This window comes from Rhinoraja longicauda, chromosome 13 (genome assembly GCF_053455715.1).
Source record: "Rhinoraja longicauda isolate Sanriku21f chromosome 13, sRhiLon1.1, whole genome shotgun sequence".
In the NCBI taxonomy this organism is placed as follows: domain Eukaryota; kingdom Metazoa; phylum Chordata; class Chondrichthyes; order Rajiformes; family Arhynchobatidae; genus Rhinoraja; species Rhinoraja longicauda.
In genome coordinates this window covers 49,679,259-49,704,464 of record NC_135965.1, presented here as the reverse complement: position 1 = coordinate 49,704,464, position 25,206 = coordinate 49,679,259, and the positions used below count along the sequence as shown (strand labels likewise).

Below are 25,206 nucleotides of genomic sequence, written 5' to 3'. Positions count from 1 at the left end.
ATAGGACGGGTTTGGAGGGATATGGGCCAAGCGCAGGCAGGTGGGAATAGTGTAGCTGGTGCATGTTGGCTGGTGTGGGCAAGTTGGGCCGAAGGGCCTGTTTCCATGCTGTATGACGCTATGATTCCACATGATTACAATCGGGCCGTACAGTGTGTACAGTTTGTGCGGCACGGTGGCGCAGCGGTAGAGTTGCTGCCTTACAGCGAATGCAGCGCCGGAGTCCCGGGTTCGATCCTGACTACGGGTGCTGTCTGTACGGAGTTTGTACGTTCTCCCCGTGACCTGCGTGGGTTTTCTCCGAGATCTTCGGTTTCCTCCCACACTCCAAAGACGTGCGGGTTTGTAGGTTAATTGGTTTGGTAAATGTAAAAATTGTCCGTAGTGTGTGTAGGATAGTGTTAATGTGCGGGGATCGCTGGACGGCGCGGACCCGGTGGGCCGAAAGGGCCTGTTTCCACGCTGTGTCTCGAAACAAAACTTTAAAAAAAGATACATAACAGTATAACAGTATAACAGAGCTTTATTTGTCATTCGGTACCAAGGTACCGAACGAAACTACATAGCAGTCACACAAAAAAGAACACAAGACACATGACCCCAACACAAACGTCCATCACAGTGACTCTGAACACCCCCTCACTGTGATGGAGGCAACAAAACTTCCACTCTCTTCCCCACGCCCACGGACAGACAGCTCGTCCCCGACCGACCTGCACAGTCCCCGCAAGGGAATGGAAGTCCCCGCGGCCGAGTCGCACCGGGCGCTGAAACGTCTCGCGGCCGAGCCGGGCGATGGAAGGCCCCGCGACCGAGCCGTGCGCAGCTAAGTCCCGTGGCCGAGCCGCACCGGGCGATGTTAAGTCCCGCGGCTGTGCCGCACCAGCGGTGAAAAGTCCCGCGGCCGAGCCGCACCGGGCGATGTAAAGTCCCGCGGCCGAGCCGCACCGGGCGATGTTAGGCCCCGCGGCCGAGCCGCACCGGGCACTGTTAAGTCCAGCGGCCGAGCCGCACCAGCGATGTAAAGTCCCGCGGCCAAGCCGCACCGGGCGATGAAAAGTCCCGCGGCCGAGCCGCACCGGGCACTGTTAAGTCCAGCGGCCAAGCCGCACCGGGCGATGTAAAGTCCAGTGGCCGAGCCGCACCGGGCGATGTTAGGCCCCGTGGCCAAGCCGCACGCCGCGCCATGAGGAAGAGACCTAAAAGAGAAAAGTTTCCCCCACCCCCACACCACCTCCCCACCCACACCACCCCCCACCACCCCCCCACCACCACCCCCCACACATACACAACCAAAAAAATACAAAAACCATCCCAACACCGACACACAGGGAATAACGCGAATAACGTTTAATAACGGTGAAGTCTGACGACAGTCAGTGCCTTCCCTTTGGGTGAATGTGATGTGGGGTGTTGCTCACGAGCGGTGGATCTGACCTGACCTGACCTAACCTGACCTCGGTGCTGCCGGCTTTTGCAGAACAATAACCTGGAGCGAGCCCTGGACTGGATCTTCAGCCACGCCGACAGTGAGGACGAGAGTGAGGCGGCATCAGAGGACGACTCGCAGTCACACGTCACCACGGAGACCAGCGCCGGGCCCAGGGTGCGGGACGGAGCGGGAAGTAAGGCCCACCCTCAGGCCCTGCCCCTCCACACTCGCTGTCCATTACTCCCACCCTCAGGCCCTCCACCTCCACACTCCATCACTCCCACCCTCAGGCCCTCCACCTCCACACTCCATCACTCCCACCCTCAGGCCCTGCCACTCCACACTCCATCACTCCCACCCTCAGGCCCTGCCTCTCCACACTTGCTGTCCATCACTCCCACCCTCAGGCCCTGCCCCTCCACACTCCATTACTCCCACCCTCAGGCCCTGCCCCTCCACACTCCATCACTCCCACCCTCAGGCCCTCCACCTCCACTGTCCATTACTCCCACCCTCAGGCCCTGCCACTCCACTGTCCATTACTCCCACCCTCAGGCCCTGCCCCTCCACACTCCATTGCTCCCACCCTCAGGCCCTGCCCCTCCACACTCCATTACTCCCACCCTCAGGCCCTGCCCCTCCACTGTCCATCACTCCCACCCTCAGGCCCTCCACCTCCACACTCGCTGTCCATTACTCCCACCCTCAGGCCCTCCACCTCCACTGTCCATTACTCCCACCCTCAGGCCCCTACCCCTCCACACTCCATCACTCCCACCCTCAGGCCCCTCCACCTCCACACTCCATTGCTCCCACCCTCTGGCCCTGTACCTCCACACTCACTAACCATTATTTTACTAGGCCAAGTGTACGCGTTGGGCCCAAACCTCTCCTGCATTGGCACAGCACCCTCTCCTCCCCCCTCCCCCTTCCCACTCCCCCTCCCTCCCTAGGAGATAGATTTAAACATTAAAATGTGAATAACTTAAAAAATATAACGCCGATTTCAATGAAACTTCCTCCATTAGCACCAAAGGGACGACGGTGAGTAAGGTGGGCCTACAGTTGTCGCGCTATCGTGCACCGTTTTGGCTGTAGTTCAGGAACAAACAAACGAGAGCTTTAGTATATAGATTATCATTGTGGCACGGTGGCACAGCGGTAAAGCTACTGACTCACAGCGCCGGAGACCCGTGTTCCATCCCGACTATGGGTGCTGTCTGTATGGTGTTTGTACGTTCTCCCCGTGACCGGTGTGGGTTTTCTCTGACATAGACAATAGACAATAGGTGCAGGAGGAGGCCATTCGGTCCTTCGAGCCAGCACCGCCATTCAATGTGATCATGGTAAGAATAAGAAGGCAGGTTATTATCTGAATGGTGTCAAGTTAGGAAAAGGGGACGTACAACGAGATCTGGGTGTCCTGGTGCATCAGTCACTGAAAGGAAGCATGCAGGTACAGCAGGCAGTGAAGAAAGCCAATGGAATGTTGGCCTTCATAACAAGAGGAGTTGAGTATAGGAGCAAAGAGGTCCTTCTGCAGTTGTACAGGGCCCTAGTGAGACCACACCTGGAGTACTGTGTGCAGTTTTGGTCTCCAAATTTGAGGAAGGATATTCTTGCAATTGAGGGCGTGCAGCGTAGGTTTACTAGGTTAATTCCCGGAATGGTGGGACTGTCATATGTTGAAAGACTGGAGCGACTAGGCTTGTATACACTAGAATTTAGAAGGATGAGAGGGGATCTTATCGAAACATAAGATTATTAAGGGGTTGGACACGTTAGAGGCAGGAAACATGTTCCCAATGTTGGGGGAGTCCAGAACAAGGGGCCACAGTTTAAGAATAAGGGGTAGGCCATTTAGAACTGAGATGAGGAAAAACTTTTTCAGTCAGAGAGTTGTGAATCTGTGGAATTCTCTGCCTCAGAAGGCAGTGGAGGCCAGTTCTCTGAATGCATTCAAGAGAGAGCTAGATAGAGCTCTTAAGGATAGCGGAGTCAGGGGGTATGGGGAGAAGGCAGGAACGGGGTACTGATTGAGAATGATCAGCCACGATCGCATTGAATGGCGGTGCTGGCTTGAAGGGCCGAATGGCCTCCTCCTGCACCTATTGTCTATTGTCTATTGTTAATTGGTTTGGTATAAATGTAAATTGTCCCTAGTGTGTGTAGGATAGTGTTAGTGTGCGGGGATCGCTGGTCGGCGCGGACCCGGTGGGCCGAAGGGCCTGTTTCCGCGCTGTATCTCTAAACTAAACTAATGGATGGTTTGATTTTGTCTGCAGGATACGAGTTGTTTGCTTTCATCAGCCACATGGGAGCGTCCACCATGTCCGGTCATTATGTCTGCCACATCAAAAAGGAGGGACGGTAAGCTCTCTTACATTTGGTAGAAAAACTGAGACGCAGGTTTAAATCGAAGGAAGATAGACACAGAGTGCTGGAGTAACTCAGCGGGTCAGGCAGCATCTCTGGAGAGAAGGAATGGGTGACGTTTTGACCCGTCTTCAGACTGATGTCAGCGGAGGGGGTCTCGACCCGAAGCATCACCTATTGTTCTCCACAGATGCTGCCTGACCCGCTGAGTTACTCCAGCACTCTGTGAAACGTCACCTATCCATGTTCTCCAGAGATGCTGCCTGACCCGCTGAGTTACTCCAGCACTCTGTGAAACGTCACCTATCCATGTTCTCCACAGATGCTGCCTGACCCGCTGAGTTACTCCAGCACTCTGTGAAACGTCGCCTATCCATGTCCTCCACAGATGCTGCCTGACCCGCTGAGTTACTCCAGCATTTTGTGTCTACTTCTCTTACATTTGGGATGGACTTTCACAAACATTACATTTACCTGGAGTGTCTAAAAAGATTAAAGTTGGTAACACAAATTCAATCTTGACAAGTGAATCAGAACGTGGTTAATTTGATTCATAGAACATAAGTGGCTCAGCGGTAGAGTTGCTGCCTCACGGCGCCAGAGACCCAGTTTCCATCCTGACTACGGGCGCTGTCTGTACGGAGTTTGCACGTTCTCCCCGTGACCTGCGTGGGTTTTCTCCGGGTGCTCCGGTTTCCTGCCACACTCCAAAGACGTACAGGTTTGTAGGTTAATTAGCTTCTGTAAATCGTCCCTAGTGTGTGTCGGATAGTGCTAGTGTACGGGGTGATCACCGGTTAGCACAGACTCGGTGGGCCGAAGGGCCTGTTTCCACGCTGCATCTCTAAACCATAGAACAGTATAGCACATGAACAGGCCCTTCAGCCCACAATGTCCGTGCCAAACATGATGCCAATTTAAACTAGCCTCTTCTGCCTGCACGTGATTCCTATCCCTTCTTTCCTGATTATCCACGTGCATATCTAAAAGATTCATAAACGCTGCAAGGAATGGGTGACGTTTCAGGACGAGACCCTTCTTCAGACTGAGTGTCAGGGGAGAGGGGGACACAGAGATAAGGAAGTGTAAGGTGTGACAATGAGACATCAAAGGGGATTAAGTTCAAGGAAAATGTAGAATGGATCATTGTTAGCTCGGAGAAGGTGCCAACTAAGGCATGCAGAGATACCATGTAGGAAAATAACTGCAGATGCTGGTACAAATCGAAGGTATCACAGAATGCTGGAGTAACTCAGCGGGTCAGACAGCATCTGTGGAGAACACGGATAGGTGACGTTTCACAGAGTGCAGGAGTAACTCAGCGGGTCAGGCAGTATCTGTGGAAGAAGGAATGGGTGACGTTTCGGGTCGAGACCCTTCTTTCTGTCTGAAGAAGGGTCTCGACCCGAAACGTCACCCATTCCTTCGCTCCTGAGATGCTGCCTGACCCGCTGAGTTACTCCAGCATTTTGTGAATACCAGAGATGCAATGTCATCAGTTGAACACTCAGACTGGTCGGAGAACTAGGGAGGGATGGAGGGAGAGGGAGAGCAACGGTTACTTGAAGGCCACATTCATAGCGCTGGGGTGTGAGCTGGTCCAAGCCCGTATCTCACTCTAGATTGTGTTGTTTAATTGTTTCCCAATTCCAGATGGGTGATCTACAACGACCATAAAGTCCACACGTCAGTGAAACCTCCAAAGGACCTTGGCTACATTTACTTTTACCAGCGGTTGGGCTATTGAGAGATTGGTCTGGAAACCGGAGCCATCCTTCGATCCGACGAGCAAAGATTCTCCAGACTGTGGAACGATAGAGGGGAAACGGTGCATTAATGTGCAAATGCCTTATTTATAGAAAACCCAAATGCAATATGTTTTGTCATGAAAAAGGAATTTTATTGATCGTTTAATATATTGACAGTCTTTTGTTTTATTTTTGAAAAGCTGCATCTGGAGAAAGCTGGCCAGTCTGCTTTGAAACTGGTCTATGAGGTATAAAAACATCTCCATTTTTTTCTCATTGCCCCCTGTTCTCTCACGTGGCAGTGCATCTGTCCGACCTATTGTTCAGTTGTGATGGGCGGGCATCTCATTACGGAATGAAGCTGATCTCACGGAACCCGTTTTCTCTCTTTCCTTCGACACCGCGTTTAATGAGAGGAAAGGCCGTCGTGGGTTTGGCACCAGCGAGGTATTGCCGGGACGTCCATGTGCCTTTGAGTTACTGATCAGTTTGTGAGCTTTGAACAATCCATGCCTCCTACTAAAGTTTACCCCCTGGAGCGTTAAACGCAAGGCCCATGATAATTGGGCAATGTGTCTAGGCCCTTACACCGTGGTCTCACCTGGTCATTCTTCATGTGTTAGATCTTAGCATGACCATCCTCATGCATCTCATGTAGTCCACAGCCCAACAGTATGGACAATGAATCCTCCAATTGTTGGTAACCTGAGCCCCACCTGGACTAGGATCTATTTCCCCCGCCCCTCCTCCCAACCTCCCCCACCATTCCACCTTCCTCAATTCGCAGCTCTTCCATCCTTTTGCCTTTTTCATCTCTCTAACCACCCGTCCATCGGGCCTGTGTTCACCTTTTACCTGCCACGCTTTGTCCTGCCTCTCCCTCTTCCATCTCTCTTTCCACCCTCCCACCACGATGAATCTAAAGAGGAGTCCCGTTACGAAACGTCACCAATCCACGTTCTCCACAGATGTAAATTATCCCTGGTGTGTAGGGTAGAATTAATGTGCGAGGTGTTCGCTGGTTGTTGCAGACTCAGTGGGACAAAGAGCTTGTTTCCACGCTGTTACTCTCAACTAGAATTAAACTAAGCTGTTTGCCCACAATTCTAGTTATATTTTTTACAAATCAACTAATTGGCAGTATTCATTGAGATTCTAAAGTTCCCACTGATCGAAAAGAAACTATTACAATGGTAATACTTCTTTCTGTAGTGTATCTGTTATTGATATACAGGGGTTTGTACGTTCTCCCCGTGACCTGCGTGGGTTTTCTCCGAGATCTTCGGTTTCCTCCCACTCTCCAAAGACGTGCAAGTTTGTAGGTTAATTGGCTTGGTATAAATGTAAAAATTGTCCCTAGTGTGTGTAGGATGGTGTTAACGTGCGGGGATCGCTGGTCGGCGCGGACCCGGTGGGCCGAAAGGGCCTGTTTCCGCGCTGTATCTCTAAACTAAACTAAGCTAAAGTCAACATTCAGTAGAAACCGTAGGTTAGACGGCTATGATGTCTGGTAGGTTTGGTGTATTAAATGCACTTTCGGTTTACGATATTTTCGATTTACGATGGGTTTATAGGAACGTGACCCCATTGTAAGTCGAGGAGCATCTGTACTTTGAAAATGTCAGGCATTCAGAACTCTTCTAGTTCTAGTGAATATTCAGCCAGAAACTCCTCTCCACAAAGACAAAGAAAGGAGCCTTTTCCTTTCTAAATGCTTGTCCTGATTGATGCAGTGCACAACTCTGTAGTTTTGTTGATGTGATCACTGAAGCCTCAATGTGTAGGAAGGAACTGCATCGAATGCTGGAGTAACTCAGCGTGCCAGGCAGCATCTCTGGAGAGAAGGAATGGGAGGCGTTTCTGGTCTGAAGAAGGGTCTCGACCCGAAACATCACCCTATTCTCCTTTTCTCCAGGGATGCTGTCTGACCCGCTGAGTTACTCCAGCAATCTGTGTCTATCTTTGGCTCCTCTATAGGGGTGCCAACTTTCTCACTCCCAATGGCGGCCGCCCGGGCCGGGAGGCGGGTTGCTACGCAATCTCCGTTAGGCGAACACGCTCGGCCCCGCCCGCCGAACACACTCGGTTAGCCTACAGCGGCCCCCGGGCCTACAGCCGCCCCCAGGCCTACAGCCGCCCCCAGGCCTACAGCGGCCCCCCCTACCTACAATGTCCGGGCCTATAGTGCCTCCCGGGCCTAATACGGGACAAGGGCGGTCCAGGACGGGACAAACCAATTTAGCCCAAAATACGAGATGTCCCGGCTAATACGGGACAGTTGGCAACCCTATTCCTCAATGATCTTTCACACTGGTACGTGATTTTAAAGTTGTGTTCATGAAAGTGTTGCCGTTTTCCACCACTGTATCACCCTGGCACCATTAAGTTTTTTTTTAAAAGGTAACTTATTTGTCAGAGTGAAGCAGAGATTTGTTTCTTGTCCATTACGGCATTATTTCAGTCACACATTACTGCCATCAGTGTTAATGTAACTGGAAAACGTTGAAGACAATCTTCTTTACTGCACTGAAGTAATAAAAAATGTAGTCGAAACCTTTTTGGCTTTGAGTTTTTATTTCAAATTTAAATTATTGATTTCCTTTTGAAGTTACAAATTAGTTAAATGAAGCCCAGGGTATTATTTAGGTTTAGAGGGATACAGGCCAAATGTGGAACACAACGCCAGGGGCCCAGGTTCAATCCTGACTACGGGTACTATCTGTACGGAGTTTGTACGTTCTCTCGAAGGTGGACTCAAAATGCCGGAGTAAAGGGCCTGTCTCACTTAGGCGATTTTAAGGCGACTGCCGGTGACTAGGCTGTCGCCGAATGTTCGCAGGGGTGTCGCGGGCATGATCGTGAGGAATCTTCCAAAAATCGTAGTGGATTGTAAAGAAATCGCTCGGCGACAGCTGGCTTGTCGCCAGGTATCGTTGCTTATCTGTTGCACGCTGTCCCCAGGTTTGCTAGGTTCTCTTAAGATGCATTTACAAGCACGTAATATTGAAATAAGTAAAGTCATTTCAAAATACCATAAAATGCTTGTGTTTAACCAATTTATTTACCGTCAGGACATTTGACAGGTAGATTGGAGGCGACAGTTTGACGGTCAGGTAAGCGTGGGAATTTTCGCGATGTTTATGGCCATCAGCCATTACATTTAAAGTGGGCTCCCAACCCAGATATGCAACCCAGGAACCAGATATGCATCTCCCGTACATTTTCAAAGAATGCCCACACACTTTTCACAAAAATCCACTGAACCACTTTTTGTATTTTTTTTTTTTAATACAGCTATTAGTAAACTGGAAGTAAATCCGGTTTATTCCTTGTTACAGTGAAGCTTGGTTTTTAAGTAACCCAGGCAAGATGTTATAGTTCAAAAATCTCAAGTACTTACCGACTTGTCAGTGATTTCAGCGAAAATTAGGACGCCGGAGAAGCATTGACAGCGTGGGAAATTTGCGATGTTTCAGAAGACGTGTAATCTCGACCTGACTCGGCATTGTCGTGGTCATTGTCGTGGTCATTGTCGTGGCCATTGTCGTGGCCATTGTGGTGGTCATTGTCGTGGCCATTGTCGTGGTCTTTGTCGTGGTCATTGTCGTGGCCATTGTCGTGGTCATTGTCGTCGGGTAAAAGAAAAGTTCGGGGATCTGCTACGACTTTGACAGCCGCCGGCAGTCGCCAAAGAAATCGCCTAAAGCGGGACAGGCCCATAACTCTACCTACCTCCTCTAGCAGCTCGTTCCATGAACAAGGTTCATGCAGGTAAAATGTTCCTGATGTTGGGAGAGTCCAGAACCAGGGGGTCACAGTTTAAGAACAAGGGGTCGGCCATTTAGGACTGATATGAGGAAAAACTTCTTCACCCAGAGAGTTGTGAATCTGTGGAATTCTCTGCCACAGAAGGCAGTGGAGGCCAATTCACTGGATGTATTCAAGAGAGAGTTAGATTTAGCTCTTAGGGCTAAAGGAATCAAGGGATATGGGGAGAAAGCAGAAACGGGGTACTGATTTTGGATGGTCACCCCTGATCACATTGAATGGTGGTGCTGGCTCGAAGGGCCGAATGGCCTCCTGCACCTATTTTCCTATATTTTTTCTTCTTTGTTTTTCTCTATACACCCACCACCCTCTGTGTGGAAAAAGTTGCCCCTCAGTTTCCTATTAAATCTTTCCCCTCTCACCTTAAACCTCTGTCCTTTGTTTTTTGATTCCCGTACTGGTGGCTAAAAGAAGTGTCTGTGTTTAGCTCAAGATTCCAGCTTTTACACTTCCTTGTTTGTGTTTTGCTAGCATTTACAGTTCGGGTTGCCAACTTTCTAACTCCCAAATAAGGGATAAAAGGTGACGTCACCGCCCCGCGCACCACGGGACCTCACCCAGCCAGCAGCCATGTGCTCCCGCTCCACCAATGGTGGCTGCCCGGGGTCGGGAAGCGGGTTGCTACGTAACCTCCGTTAGGCGAACACACTCGGCCCCGCTCCCCGAACACGCTCCGCTAGCCTACAGTGTCCAGGCCTACAGCGGCCCCCGGGCCTACAGTGTCCGGACCTACAGCGGCCCCCGGGCCTACAGTGTCCGGGCCTACAGCGTCCGGGCCTACAGCGTCTGGGCCTACAGTGTCCGGGACTACAGTGGCCCCCGGGCCTACAGTGTCCGGGCCTACAGTGTGCGGGCCTACAGTGTCTGGGCCTACAGCGTCCGGGCCTACAGTGTCCGGGCCTGCAGCCCCCGGGCCTACAGTGTCTGGGCCTACAGCATCCGGGCCTACAATGTCCGGGCCTACAGCGTCCCCCCGGGCCTAGTACGGGACAAGGGCGGTCCCGTATGGGACAAACCAATTTAGCCCAAAATACGGGATGTCCCGGCTAATATGGGACGGTTGGCAACCCTACTTACAGTACCCATTTGAACGGGCCTATTAAATTGTGTTGCAGAAATTAGTTTCACTGAGAATCGCGGTGAATGCCAATAGATATCGATGTCACAACAGAAAGAGGAACACATTTCAAAGTGCGTTTTATTAGAGATAATCTGTACAGCAAATAACCTGTGCATATTTAACTTTATTTAAATACCCTATCAAGTTGTGTACTTGTTGTAAATGCTCTCACACCACCCTGGCAAGTCCTTGTTTAGTGCATGTGCTGGTTTGAAGCGTCAAAGTAATAGTATTTTAAATAACCTGCAGAGTTTTTTACACAGCGGGTGATATAGTCACTCAGAATACAATTAATTCAAAGTTCCTCAGAACTAGGCGGTTAATTTCTTACATAGAGTTCCCAAATGGAAACAAAGTGATAAGGAAACTAGAAACTAACCATTTGCTGCAATCACGGACAAGCTTCTAAATTAATCTCGGAACAATATAACATTATGGAGAAAAATACACTGTGGTTCTCTACTACTGCTGGGGAGGTACAAATATAAACCGTGTGTAGATTAGTAACCAGAATTTGTTTTCAATTAAGTTCATAAGTGATAGGAAGCAGAATTAGGCCATTCGGCCCATCAAGTCTACTCCGACATTCAATCATGGCTGATCTATCTCTCCCTCCTAACCCCATTCCCCTGCCTTCTCCCCAATAACCCCTGACACCTGTACTGACCAACAATTTTTCTGTCTCTGCCTTAGAAATATCCATTAAGAATAGAAATTATTATTATAATATATTTTTTGCTTGCTGTGACTAAATCGGAAATGCTTTAATTAAAATTAAATTCATCTTTCAGTCACAACAGTTAGACAGAGGAACTATTTACAATATGATATGGACAGTTCTCTTTATAGTTCATATATTAATAGACACGTTTAGTGCTTTCGATATAAGTCGTAGATATGTGCAAAATTAGCCACAGGTAGAGTCAATAATAATCTATATTTCATGTCTTATATATTCGAAAATGTAAAAGCTTTTTCAAAAGTAGGTGCTGATCTAATCATGCAGCATCTCTCAAAGTAGCAGATATTCCATTTTTATAAGGTAGGTTTTTAGGTAAAGTGGAAGCTATAAATGAGCTACATCTCCTAAAGCTATCGTTACCACAGATGCTGCCCGACCCGCAAAGTTACCCCTGCATTTTGTTCAGGTTTCCAGCATCTGTAGATTTCTGTGTGGGAGTTTATTTGTTCCGTGCAGAGTTTGGGTAGGTTTACGGTGTGGCGTTACTTAAGGACGCGAGGAACAAAGTCGGGGGAGCGGCCATTTGGCCCCTTGTGCTTTCCCAAACCCTTCAGTAAGATGTACAAACAGGGAACTGAAGAAGCCGATTTACAAAAAAAAAAGACTCGAGTCTGAAGAAGGGTCCCATGTGGAGACGTCGACGATCCACAATCCCCAGGGACGCTGCCTGACCTGCTGAGTTACTCCAGCATTTAGAGTCCCTTCAGTAGAATCATGGCTAATCTCTTACCCCTGCACCACATTCCTGTACTTAACGGCACCTTTAGTTTAGTTTAGTTTAGAGATACAGCGTGGAAACAGGCCCTTCGGCCCACCGAGTCCACGTCGACCAGCGATCCCCGCACACTAACACTATCCTGCACACTAGGGACAATTTACCATTTTACCTAAGCCAATCGACCTACAAACCTGCACGTCTTTGGAGTGTGGGAGGAAACCGGAGATCCTGGAGAAAACCCACGCAGGTCACGGGGAGAACGTACAAACTCTGTGCAGATAGCGCCCGTAGTCAGGATGGAACCCGGGTCTCTGGGTGCTGTAAGGCAGCAACTCTACCGCTGCGCCACCGTGCCGCTCATTTTAAACGTTTAGCTTAGCTCTCTTTCTTATTCATTAATATCTAAAATCTATTAATTTATTATCCTGCTTGGGATACCTTCCCTGAATCTATCCTAAAACTAAACTGAATTTAATCAGATTTATTCCATTGAAGTAGCTGATTCATTCAAGTGGCAAGATTTGATGGGTGGGAGATAATGAGCAGGGTGTTTAGTTTAGTTTAGGTTAGATATGCAGCGCGGAAACAGGCCCTTCGGCCCATCGAGTCCGCACCGACCAGCGATCCCCGCACACTAACACTATCCTACACCCACTAAGGACAATTTTACATTCACACCAAGCCAATTAACCTACAAACCTGCACGTCTTTGGAGTGTGGGAGGAAACCGAAGATCTCGGAGAAAACCCACGCAGGTCACGGGGAGAACGTACAAACTCCGTACAGACAGCGCCCGTAGTCGGGATGGAACCTGAGTCTCGGGCGCTGCGAGGCAGCAACTCTTCCGCTGCGCCACCGTGCCACCCACACTCAGTGAAGCGGTGGTCTAAACTGCTTCAGTGCAAATGTTTTGGAAATGGTCCTAATCTATATTTGGCAGCACTTAATGCCCGCCTTGCTCAAACAAGTGCCTTTATGACTGAGATGAGTTTCCAATTTCATTCAACCTCATTGTCTTTGCTGACGTTTCCCAGAGAGAATGTGATTATCATGTCCATAAATTCATAAGTGATAGGAGCAGAATAAGGCCACTCGGCCCATCAGGTCTAGTCCGCCATTCAATCAGGGCTGGTCCACCTCTCTCTCCTCACCCCATTCTCCTGCCTTCTCCCCGTAACACCTGACGCCCGTTTTGATGGGGCATCATATACGATTAGCAGGTTAATTTACCACACTAGAACACAAATACACTTTGAAGAATCTGAGTAAGAATGCAATATTATCTCAAGTATCATAAAGTTAATTTACACCACCGCCCGGAAGACGATAAAGTCTAAGTCCGTAGTTGGGTTGAAACTCTGTGCATCCAAATTTGGTTTGTTCCTCCGACCACCGGGCAGCTTTGGGTCATGGTCCACCTGTTGGTTGGTGGTGGAAGGCCTGCTTCCACAGTGGGGAGTGTACAGTGTGTACGTTGGGGGGGGGTGTGGGGGGGGGGGGGGGGGTGGGCCTGACATGCCCCTGTCCGTGTCAGCTCAGTCCATGTTGAAGGCTTTCATGAGGGTGTCCAGGTCTCCAACGTGGGCGGCGTGGAAGAGCTCGGGCTGGTCCATGAGGGACAGGGCTATCCTCACCGCCGTCCAGATGCTGCCCGAGATGAACTGATGGCAGGATTGTACCGCGCGGGTCTTCCTCTGAAGGTTCAACGCCGTGAGGAAGTTGCTAACCGCCTCCCTGTGCCAGACACAAAGTCACAATGGTCATAGCAGCAGTATTAGGCCCTTCGGCCCATCGAGTCCACTCTGCCATTCGATCACTGGCTGATCTATCTCTGCATCCTGTAAAGTATTTCCCAGCTTTGCTACGTCAACTATCCAGGGTCACACCAAGCTATCTCCCCAAAGCTGAGCCAGCACAGAGGCCTAAACTCATAAATGATAGCAACAGAATTAGGCCCTTCGGCCCATCAAGTCTATGCCATTCAATCAGAGAGAGCTAGATAGAGCTCTTAAGGATAGCGGAGTCAGGGGGTATGGGGAGAAGGCAGGAACGGGGTACTGATTGAGAATGATCAGCCATGATCACATTGAATGGCGATGCTGGCTCGAAGGGCCGAATGGCCTCCTCCTGCACCTATTGTCTGTTGTCTATTGTCTATGGCCGATCTATCTCTCCTAACCCCATTCTCCTGACTTCTCCCCATAAACCCCTGACACCCGTACTAATCAAGAATCTATCTATCTCTGCCTTAAATATATCCGTTGACTTGTCCTCTCCATCCAGGCCTTTCACGATTCTGTACGTTTCAATGAGGTCCCCCCTCATTCTTCTAAACTCCAGCGAGTGCAGGCCCAGTGCCGACACAAGCTCATCGTATGTTAACCTGCTCGTTCCTGGAATTTTACGTCAATCGTTAACATTGTTCCACAAAGTTGCCAAGTTCACGATGCTGAGAACGATATCCTGTACTCTCTCTGTACCTTCGCCTTTGCTCCACCTGTTGTACTTGAGTTTGAGTTGATTGTGTTTATGTACAGGATGGTATATCTGATCTGTTTGGGTAACATGCACAAGAAAGCTTGGCACTGTACCTCAGGACAGGTGGCAGTAATAAACCTAAACCTCTTTTAGACAATAGACAATAGACAATAGATGCAGGAGGAGGCCATTCGGCCCTTCGAGCCAGCACCGCCATTCAATGTGATCATGGCTGATCATTCTCAATCACTACCCCGTTCCTGCCTTCTCCCCATACCCCCTGACTCCGCTCTCCTTAAGAGCTCTATCTAGCTCTCTCTTGAATGTATTCAGAGAATTGGCCTCCACTGCCTTCTGAGGCAGAGAATTCCACAGATTCACAACTCTCTGACTGAAAAAGTTTTTCCTCATCTCTGTTCTAAATGGCCTACCCCTTATTCTTAAACTGTGGCCCCTGGTTCTGGACTCCCCCAACATTGGGAACATGTTTCCTGCTTCTAATGTGTCCAACCCCTTAATAATCTTATACGTTTCGATAAGATCCCCTCTCATCCTTCTAAATTCCAGTGTATACAAGCCTAGTCGCTCCAGTCTTTCAACATATGACAGTCCCGCCATTCCGGGAATTAACCTAGTAAACCTACGCTGCACGCCCTCAATAGCAAGAATATCCTTCCTCAAATTTGGAGACCAAAACTGCACACAGTACTCCAGGTGCGGTCTCACTAGGGCCCTGTACAACTGCAGAAGGACCTCTTTGCTCCTATACTCAACTCCTCTTGTTATGAAGGCCAACATTCCATTGGCTTTCTTCACTGCCTGCTGTACCTGCATGCTTCCTTTCAGTGACTTTTGGTTATACCTGTTTTTCAAGAGTAACAAATATCCTTTAGACTTTAAAGATACAGCACGGAAGCAGGCCCTTCGGCCCACTGAGTTGATGCTGACCAGCAATCACCCGTGCACTAGCACTATCCAACACGCGAGGGACAATTTCAGTTCAGTTCCAGTTTCAGCTTCAGTTTACTTTATTCTCACATGTACTGAGGTACAGTGAAATGCTTTTATTGCCTGCTTTTTACCGAAGCCAATTAACCTGCAAACCTGCACGTCTCTGGAGTTTGGGGGGAAACCGGAGCACCCGGAGAAAACCCACGCGGTCGTAGGGAGAAGTTGCAAACTCCGTACAGACAGCACCCGTAGTCAGGATTGAACCCGGATCTCTGGCGCTGTGAGGCAGCGACTTTACCGCTGCGCCACCACTATCCAAGTCCCTTCTTCAATAAACACAATTATTCAAGCACAAACAAGCTACGTTTTGGGTAGGAAAGGACTGCAGATGCTGGTTTAAATCGCAAAAAGCTGGAGTAACTCAGCGGGACAGGCAGCATCTCTGGAGAGAAGGAATGGGTGACGTTTCGGTTCGAGACTAGGGGTTGCCAACTTTCTAACTCCCAAATAAGGGACAAAAGGTGATGTCACCGCCCCACGCCCCACGTGACCTCACCCAGCCAGCAGCCACGTGCTCCCGCTCCACCAATGGCGGCCGCCCGGGGCGGGAAGCGGGTTGCTACGCAAACTCCGTTAAGCGAACACACTCGGCCCCGCTCCCCGAACACACTCCGTTAGCCTACAGTATCCGGGCCTACAGTGTCCAGGCCTACAGCGGCCCCGGGGCCTACAGTGTCCGGGCCTACAGTGTCCAGGCCTACAGCGCCCCCCAGGCCTAATAAGGGACAAGAGCAGTCCCGTATGAGACAAACCAATTTAGCCCAAAATATGGATGTCCCGGCTAATAAGGGACAGTTGGCAACCCTAGTCGAGACCCTTCTTCAGACTATCAAGCCACGTTTTGTCCTTACTTGTAGGCGCCCAGGTTTATGCAGCTGATCCCCAGGTTGTATCTGGACCGGATGAAACCAGGTTGGATTTCCAAAGCCCTTTGGTAGGCCTCCACCGCTTCTTCACTGCGATCTCCATTGGCCAAGGTGGCTCCGAGACGATTCCATAATAAATAATCCTTGGAAATAAAAAGCTGTCATTATAACAACAACCGTCAGGAGAATCCAGGATCCATCAGCCTACGGAGCACTACTCATGAGGAGCATTTGACGGCACTGGGCCTGTACTCGCTGGAGTTTAGAAGGATGAGGGGTATGGTTGCCAACTGTCCCGTATTAGCCGGGACATCCTGTATATTGGGCTAAGTTGGTTTGTCCCGTACGGAGCGCCGTTGTCCCGTATTAGGCCCGGACACTGTAGGCCCGGACACCGTAGGCCCGATCACCGTAGGCCCGGACACCGTAGGCCCGGACACCGTAGGCCCGGACACCGTAGGCCCGATCACTGTAGGCCCGGACACTGTAGGCCCGGACACTGTAGGCTCGGACAATGTAGGCCCGGACACTGTAGACCCAGACATACAGAATAGTGAAAGGCCTGGATAGAGTGGAGAGGATGTTTCCACTAGTTTAAGAATAAGGGGTAGGCCATTTAGAACAGAAATGAGGTAAAACTTTTTCAGTCAGAGAGTTGTGAATCTGTGGAATTCTCTGCCACAGAGGGCAGTGGAGGCCAATTCACTGGATGAATTTAAAAGAGAGTTAGATAGAGCTCTAGGGGCTAACGGAATCAAGGGACATGGGGAGAAGGCAGGCACGGGTTACTGATTGTGGATGATCAGCCATGATCACAATGAATGGCGGTGCTGGCTGGACGGACCAAGTGGCCTCCTCCTTCACCTATTTTCTATGTTTCTATCTTGTGTTATTCAAGCAGCAATCTTAGCACCATTAATAATGGTGGAATGTGTGGTGCATCTGTGAAGTCAATGAAGCGGGAAAGGGAGAGGGGGGGAGAGAGGGGGAGAGAGAGGGGGAGAGAGAGAGAGAGAGAGAGAGAGAGAGAGAGAGAGAGAGAGAGAGAGAGAGAGAGAGAGAGAGAGAGAGAGAGAGAGAGAGAGAGAGAGAGAGAGAGAGAGAGAGAGAGAGAGAGAGAGAGAGAGAGAGAGAGAGAGAGAGAGAGAGAGAGAGAGAGAGAGAGAGAGAGAGAGAGAGAATGAGAGAGAGAGAATGAGAGAGAGAGAATGAGAGAGAGAGAGAATGAGAGAGAGAGAGAATGAGAGAGAGAGAGAATGAGAGAGAGAGAGAATGAGAGAGAGAGAGAATGAGAGAATGAATCAATCAGAGGTTTTTACCTGTGGTCTGATGGTCAGGGCAGCATTGAAAGCCCCTACAGCTTTGTCGTATTCCCCGCTCAGATTGAACAAGACCCCCAGGCCAGTCTGCAGGTCGGGGTCAATCGTGTCCGGGCTCTGTTCTGCAGCTTTCAGAAACAGGTCTTTCACTTCTGCAAGGAATAAACTAAAAAGAAATTAAAGTTACAGATTCATCAACTGACGAAGGGAGATTTTTCCATTCACCAATGGAGCATTCACAAACCAGAGGCAAAAGTGGATTGAGCTTAAGGGGGCGGCACGATGGCGCAGCGGGTAGAGCCGCTGCCTCAGAGAGCCAGGGTTCGATCCTGACCTCGGGTGCTGTCTGTGTGTGTGGAGTTTGCAGGTTCTCCCTGTGATCTCGTGGGTTTTCTCCGGGCGCTCCGGTTTCCTCCCACATCCCAAAGACGTGCGGGTTTGTAGGCTAATCGGCCCCTCTGTAAATTGCCCCCTAGTGTGTAGGGAGTGGATGATAAAGTGGGATAGCACAGAATTGGTGCAAACGGGTGATTGATAGTCAGTGTGAACTCAATGGGCTGAAGGGCCTGTTTCCATGTTGTATCAAGAAAATTGGCAAACATTTATCACGGCAAGAGATTGCACAATGTTTAGGCTTCTGACTCTCTGGGCCGGAGGGGCTGTTACCATGTCGGGCCTTACATCAGTCAATGCATCAGTTCACACGTACTAGGTGCTGATTTAGGCCATTCGGCCCATCAACTCTACTCCATTCAATCATGGCTGATCTAACTCTCCATAACTTGTTCAGTGCGGGTGTCAGGGGTGGCGGGGAGAAGGCAGGAGAATGGGGTTAGGAGGGAGAGATAGATCAGCCATGATTGAATGACGGAGCAGACCTTGGGTTGCCAACTGTCCCGTATTAGCCGGGACATCCTGTATTTTGGTTTGTCCCGTACGGGACCGCCCTTGTCCCGTATTGGGCCTAAGGGGGGGTGGTGATGTAGGTCCAGACAATGTGGTAGGAAAAAAACTGCAGATGCTGGTTAAAATCTGTGCCTACCTTCCGGGCAGTGTAGGTGTGGTGCGGACAGTGTAGGCCCGGAGGTCCCGGCGCAGCCTAATGGAGGTTGCCTAGCAACTCGCCTCCCGGGCAGCCACAAAAAGCTGGAATAACTCAGCGGGTCAGGCAGCATCTCGCGTCGAAACGTCACCATTCCTTCTCTCCAGAGATGCTGCCTGTCCCGCTGAGTTACTCCAGCTTTCTGTGTCTACCTTCGATTTAAACCAGCGTCTGCCTACACGACCTGCCTCCCGGCCCGGGCGGCCGCCATTGTTGGAGCGGGCTGGGTGAGGTCACGTGGGGCGCGGGGCGGTGAAGTCACCCTTTGTCCCTTATTTGGGAGTGAGGAAGTTGGCAACCCCTACTAACCACACAGAGCCCAGTTTGCGCAAGGATGGTATCGATCTTTCCACGACAGATGTCGCACGCGTTTCCAAGGCTGGGGTTTGCATTCACCTTCCTGCTGCATCTTTGGACTGCTTGCGGCCGGCAGCGGGTGGGCCCGACGTGCCCTGGACCAGGTACTTGTACTTGGGGTTGTAGCGGATCCAGTTCCTCAGGGTTTCGCTGGCCTCGTGCTGAAGACCCGTGTTGGTGAGACTCACTGCCAACGCCATCAGGGCGTCTAGGTTACAGGACTGCAGCTCCAGACACCTGCAGGGACGGGAAGCAAAGCTCGCAGGGCCGGCACGGTGGTGCAGCAGGTAGAGTCGCTGCCTCGCAGCGCCGGAGACCCGGGTTCCATCCCAACTACGGGTGCTGTCTGTACGGAGTTTGTACGTTCTCCCCGTGACCGGCGAGGGTTTTCTCCGGGCGCTCCGGTTTCCTCCCACACTCCAAACACGTACGGGTATGTAGGTTAAGTGGCTCGGTATAAATGTAAATTGCCCCTAGCGTGTGTAGGATAGTGTTAGTGTGCGGGGATCGCTGGTCGGCGTGGACCCGGTGGGCCGAAGGGCCTGTTTCCGCGCTGTATCTCTAAACTAAACTAAACTAAATTATCTGAGTGAAGAACAGTTTGTTCCGGGAGTTATATTTTGGTTCGTAGAGGAAGCCGGATGTAATAAGGACGTTTGGCATGTTTGTTCTGACTCACCTCTGGAGAGCAACAATTGCTGCTTGTTCATTTTCATTGTCTGCCTGTGTGCTGCCCAAATACTGCCAGGCCTGTGTACAGACAAACACTCTCTGTAAGGCACAGTGTTAGCAGCAACAGTAAACACATTCATGAAAGATGCGTGCGGCACGGTGGCACAGCGGTAGAGTTGCTGCCTCGCAGCGCCAGAGACCCGGGTTCCATCCCGACTATGGGTGCCGTCTGTACGGAGTTTGTACGTTCTACCTGTGATGGCGTGGGTTTTCTCCGGGTGCTCCGGTTTCCTCCCACACTCCAAAGACATGCAGGTTTGTAGGTTAATCGGCTTGGTAAAATTGTAAATTGTCCCTGGTGTGCGTAGGATAGTGTTAGTGTGCGGGGATCGCCGGTCGGCACGGACTCGTGGGCTGAAGGGCCTGTTTCCGCTCTGTAACTCTAAACTAAATTAAACCTTTATAAACACATCCTAAAAAACAAACTTTCATGAATGTGGATACAAGGAGCTGCTGATGATGGTTTAACATCACAGCTTAATACAGCTATACAGATAAATGGCTCAGAGTGCTGGAGTAACTCAGCGGGTCAGGTAGCATCTGTGGAAAACGTGGATAGGTGACGTTTCACAGAGTGCTGGAGTAACTTAGCGGGTCAGGCAGCATCTGTGGAAAACATGGATAGGTGACGTTTCACAGAGTGCTGGAGTAACTCAGCGGGTCAGGCAGCATCTGTGGAAAACGTGGATAGGTGACGTTTCAGGTTGGGCTGTCTGTGTGGGAGGGGGGAGTGGAGAAGAAAGCTGGAAGGGATTGTTGAGGCAATCAAGAGTTTGAGTAATCTGGGGGAGTTTAATTGCCTGAAACATCTTCACCACACAGCTGGGTTAAAATCACCACCATGAATTAGCTGATGTTTCTTCAGATGTCACCCAATCCGAAACGTCACCTATCCATGTTCTCCAGAGATCCAGAGAAGTCAATGTTCATACCGCTGGGCTGCAAGCTGCCCGAGCGAAATATGAGGTGCTGTTCCTCCAATTTGCGCTGGGCCTCACTCTGACAATGGAGGAGGCCCAGGACAGAAAGGTCAGACTGGGAGTGGGAGGGGGAGTTGAAGTGCTGAGCCACTGGGAGATCAGGTAGGTTAAGGTGGACTGAGCGGAGGTGTTCAGCGAAACGATCGCCGAGCCTGCGCTTGGTCTCGCCGATGTAGAGGTTGAAAGCACAGAGTCTTTTACCCAGAGTAGGGGAATCAAGAACCAGAGGAAATTGGTTTAAGGTGAGAGGGGTAAGATTTAATGGGAACCTAAGGAGTGCAGGATGATGAGGAATGTACCGGGGTAGGGAATCACAAGCTGGGGCACATGGGTGACACCAAGCTGTTGGTATTTATCTCAACGATTACTGGTATTTGCCATCTGGTGGACGTGGCAGTAAACTCCACAAAGCTCTTCACAACAACCACACTGGACATCCTGCCCACTGATTGCTGGCCCACGTTACAGCCACTGCATGATTTACATTCTAATACATTGCAGGAGAGGTCTTTTACAATTCTGACAACAAAAACGTTTTTGGACAAAAATTTGTAACTTCGCTTATTGTGAGTGTGTGAGAGTGGTGTGTGTGTGTGAGAGTGGTGTGTGTGCGTGCGTGTGTGTGAGTGTGTGAGAGTGGTGTGTGTGTGTGTGTGTGTGTGTGTGTGTGTGTTTGTTTGTGGTGTGTGTGTGTGTGTGTGTGTGTGTGTATGTGGGGCGTGTGTGTGTGTGTGTGTGTGTGAGTGTGTGAGAGTGGTGTGTGTGTGTGTGAGAGTGGTGTGTGTGCGTGCGTGTGTGTGAGTGTGTGAGAGTGGTGTGTGTGTGCGTGTGTGAGTGTGTGAGAGTGGTGTGTGTGTGTGTGTGTGTGTGTGTGTGTGTGTGTGCGTGTGTGAGTGTGTGCGTGTGTGTGTGTGTGTGTGTGACCAGTCATCAGCAGGTCTCTCAGCTATTGGTGAGCCCTGTTGTGTGGAGGTGCGTGACAGGGGGTCTGGCTGTACTGTACTATAACCATGCAGGCTGCCGGCCCACCTCAGCATCGTAGGGGTCCTGGAGAATGGCGGACTCCAACAACAGGACGGCGTTGGGCAGATCCCCTTCCTTCTGCTTCTTGATTGCCTCCTCAAAAGCATTGGGCCAGTCTTTGTAGGGGTTGTCAGTGTGAAAGTAATACCCCTGCAGCAGAACGGGCAGAGGAACAAATCCAGCGTCATTCACAAACGGTAATGACTGTTGGTATCTAACTTTGACAGCGCGGAAACAGGCCCTTCGGCCCACCGAGTCCGCACGCTGCCTGATTGTTTCACGCGGTGACTTTCCCAGTTACCTTCTCGTGTGGCGAGACCGTTGCATTTGTTGGCGGCGGCTCGTTCCCAGCGATCCAGTTCCGACGTGCCATCTCCTCCCACTCGTCTTGCATCTTATCCCAGAATTCTGTGTCAGACTGGGAGAGAGAGAGAGACAAAAGTTCATAGGCTGAAGTGAATGAATGGCCCTGGCCATGAACTAGTCGAAGCACTTCCCTCTGGAAGGCGACTCCGGACTGTCAAAGCAGCCACAGCCAGACATAAACACAGCTTTTTTCCCGCTACGAGTCGCTCTACTCAATAACCAAAACTCTGTAGCCTCCTTTTGCTCTGGTATTTTATTTCATTCACATGTTTAAACTATAATTTTGTATTCTTAAAGTTTTAATGCTTTATGCTTTATTCTTAATTGTTTACCGTAAGTTCGTGTTGTTACTCGTGAGTGGAGCACCAAGGCACATTCCTTGTATGTGCACATACTTGGCCAATGAACTTATTCAATTCAACTCAATTCAGTTCCAATGAATGAATATTTTAATACCACAAGTTATAGGAGTAAAACTAAGCCACTCGGCCCGTCGAGCCCACACCGCCATTCAATCATGGCTGATCTCTCTCTGCCTCCTAACCCCATTTTCCTGCCTTCTCCCCATAACCCCTGATCAAGAATTTGTCTATCTCTGCCTTAAAAATATCCACTGACTTGGCCTCCACAGCCCTCTGTGGCAATGAGTTCCACCACCCTCCCTGCATTACTTTGTGTACACATGTTACCTGTGATGTTGGTAGCTGTTCCAGTTCTGTTAAACCAGCATCTGCAGTTCTTTGTGTCTACAGTGAAAAGCTTTGCTTTGCAATCTGTCTAATCAAATCAGGTAACACTGTACACAAATACAATCTGTTCAAACTCAAGAACAACAGGTGGAGCAAAGGGGAAGATACAGAGTGCAGAATATGGTTCCCAGCATCGTAGCGCATCAAACAAAGTCCAATGTCCACAGACAAAGTCCAATGTCCGCAATGGGGTAGAGGTGAATCGGACAGTACCCTAGCTTATGGAGGGGCCGTTCAGAAGCCTGATAACAGAGGGTAAGAAGCTGTCCCTGAGTCTGGTGGTGCGCGCTTTCAAGCTTCTGTACCTTCTGCCGGACGGGAGCGGGGAGAAGAAGGAATGGCCGGGGTGGGACAGGGACAAGTCTCTGATTGTGTCGGCTGCTTTTCTGAGGCAGCGTGAAGTGTAGATGGAGCTTTAAACCATAAAAGATTTAACCGTCAGAAAAAATCACTGAGAATTCTTGGCAGCAATTCGTCCACATCAGATGTCCAATTCAGCTGGAGTGTGGTGGTCACTGAGGTACTTGGCAGATAAAGTTGTGTTTGATTGTGTATAGTTATAAAAAAAGCAAATGGGGAGAATCTACCTTCTGTTTCCTTCATAACATTCCAGCATCATTCCAGGATTAGTTTAGTGAAGTGAAGTGAAGTGAAGTGAAGTTAAGTTTAGAGATACAGCGCGGAAACAGGCCCTTCGGCCCACCGAGTCCGTGCTGACCAGCAATCCCCGCACACTAACACTATCCTACACACACTAGGGACAATTTACATTTATACCAAGCCAATGATTGAATAGTAGAGTAGACTTTGATGGGCCGAATGGCCTAAATCTGCTCCTATCACTTAAGAACTTAGAAACATAGAAAATAGGTGCAGGAGGAGGCCATTTGGCCCTTCGAGCCAGCACCGCCATTCGTTGTGATCATGGGTGATCATCCACAATCAGTAACCCGTGCCTGCCTTCTCCCCATATCCCTTGATTCCACTAGCCCCTAGAGCTCTATCTAACTCTCTTTTAAATTCATCCAATGAATTGGCCTCCACTGCCCTCTGTGGCAGACAATTCCACAAATTCACAACTCTCTGGGTGAAAAAGTTTTAAATGGCCTCCCCTTTATTCTTAAAATGTGTGTGGCCCCTGGTTCTGGACTCCCCCAACATTGGGAACATTTTTCCTGCATCTAGCTTGTCCAGTCCTTTCATAATTTTATACGTCTCTATAACATTCCCTCTCATCCTTCTAAACTCCAGTGAAAACAAGCCCAGTCTTTCCAATCTTTCCTCATATGACAGTTCCGCCATCCCGGGGATTAACCTGGTGAACCTACGCTGCACTGCCTCAATAGCAAGGACCTCCTTCCTCAAATTAGGAGATCAAAACTGCACACAGTACTCCAGATGTGGTCTCGCCAGGGCCGTGTACAACTGTATAACTTGCCCCACAGCTCAGCCCCTCGAGTCCTGGCAACATCCTGGTAAATCATCTCCGCGCTCTCTCCAGCTCAACAACATCCTTCCTCTCGCAGAGTCAATAGGCAATAGGTGCAGGAGGAGGCCATTCAGCCCTTTGAGCCAGCACCGCCATTCAATGTGATCATGGCTGATCATTCACAATCAGTACCCCGTTCCTGCCTTCTCCCCATACCCCCTGACTCCGCTATCCTTAAGAGCTCTATCTAGCTCTCACTTGAAAACATCCAGAGAATTGTCCTCCAGTTCCTTCTGAGGCAGAGAATTCCACAGGTTTACAACTCTCTGACTGAAAACGTTTTTCCTCATCTCCGTTCTAAAATGGCCTACCCCTTATTCTTAAACTGTGGCCCCTGGCTCTGGACTCGCCCAACATTGGCAAACATGTTTCCTGCCTCTAACGTGTCCAATCCCTTAATAATCTTATATGTTTCTATAAGATCCCCTCTCATCCTTCTATATTCCAGCGTATATCCAGAGTCCAGAGTCGAACGAAATCGGACACGGTGCTCCGAGTGAGGAATAACCTCGGGAAAGAAAAGAGGGGGAAAAGTTCAAAGACCTCAACTGCCGCCTTTGCCTTTTCAAACTCCTCCTCGGTGGAAGGGTTTCGGGTGAGTGACGCCCTTCTCCACGGCTGCTCCTTGCTCACACGTCCCTGTTGGTCATAACCACACAGAGTTAGGTCGCCATTTTTACAGTCATTATTGTCAGTCACATTTATATTGTCAAGAAAATTGCTTAAAAGTTCACATAATATTTACATCGAAAATTGTAATTATAAATTCT

The 25,206-nt window shown here is 49.8% G+C and overlaps 2 protein-coding genes across 4 annotated transcripts in view; one reads left to right on the top strand and one right to left on the bottom strand.

Annotated features, from left to right (window-relative positions):
- The window catches only part of usp13 (ubiquitin specific peptidase 13), a 59,824-nt gene extending 54,269 nt beyond the window's left edge, over nt 1-5,555 (top strand). The window contains exons 18-20 of the mRNA XM_078410094.1: nt 1,481-1,625; nt 3,718-3,802; nt 5,462-5,555. Coding sequence (XP_078266220.1) covers nt 1,481-1,625; nt 3,718-3,802; nt 5,462-5,555 — 324 coding nt within the window. The remainder of the gene's footprint in view (nt 1-1,480; nt 1,626-3,717; nt 3,803-5,461) is intronic.
- A 5,029-nt stretch (nt 5,556-10,584) lies between these two features.
- Nucleotides 10,585-25,206, bottom strand: part of pex5la (peroxisomal biogenesis factor 5-like a) — a 71,064-nt gene continuing 56,442 nt past the window's right edge. For all 3 annotated transcript variants that reach the window (XM_078410925.1, XM_078410927.1, XM_078410926.1), the window contains 8 exons: nt 24,980-25,075; nt 22,134-22,250; nt 21,839-21,982; nt 19,777-19,847; nt 19,137-19,334; nt 17,639-17,804; nt 16,305-16,462; nt 10,585-13,698 (listed from right to left, as the gene is read on the bottom strand). In XM_078410925.1, coding sequence (XP_078267051.1) covers nt 13,500-13,698; nt 16,305-16,462; nt 17,639-17,804; nt 19,137-19,334; nt 19,777-19,847; nt 21,839-21,982; nt 22,134-22,250; nt 24,980-25,075 — 1,149 coding nt within the window. In that variant the 3' untranslated portion in view covers nt 10,585-13,499. The remainder of the gene's footprint in view (nt 13,699-16,304; nt 16,463-17,638; nt 17,805-19,136; nt 19,335-19,776; nt 19,848-21,838; nt 21,983-22,133; nt 22,251-24,979; nt 25,076-25,206) is intronic.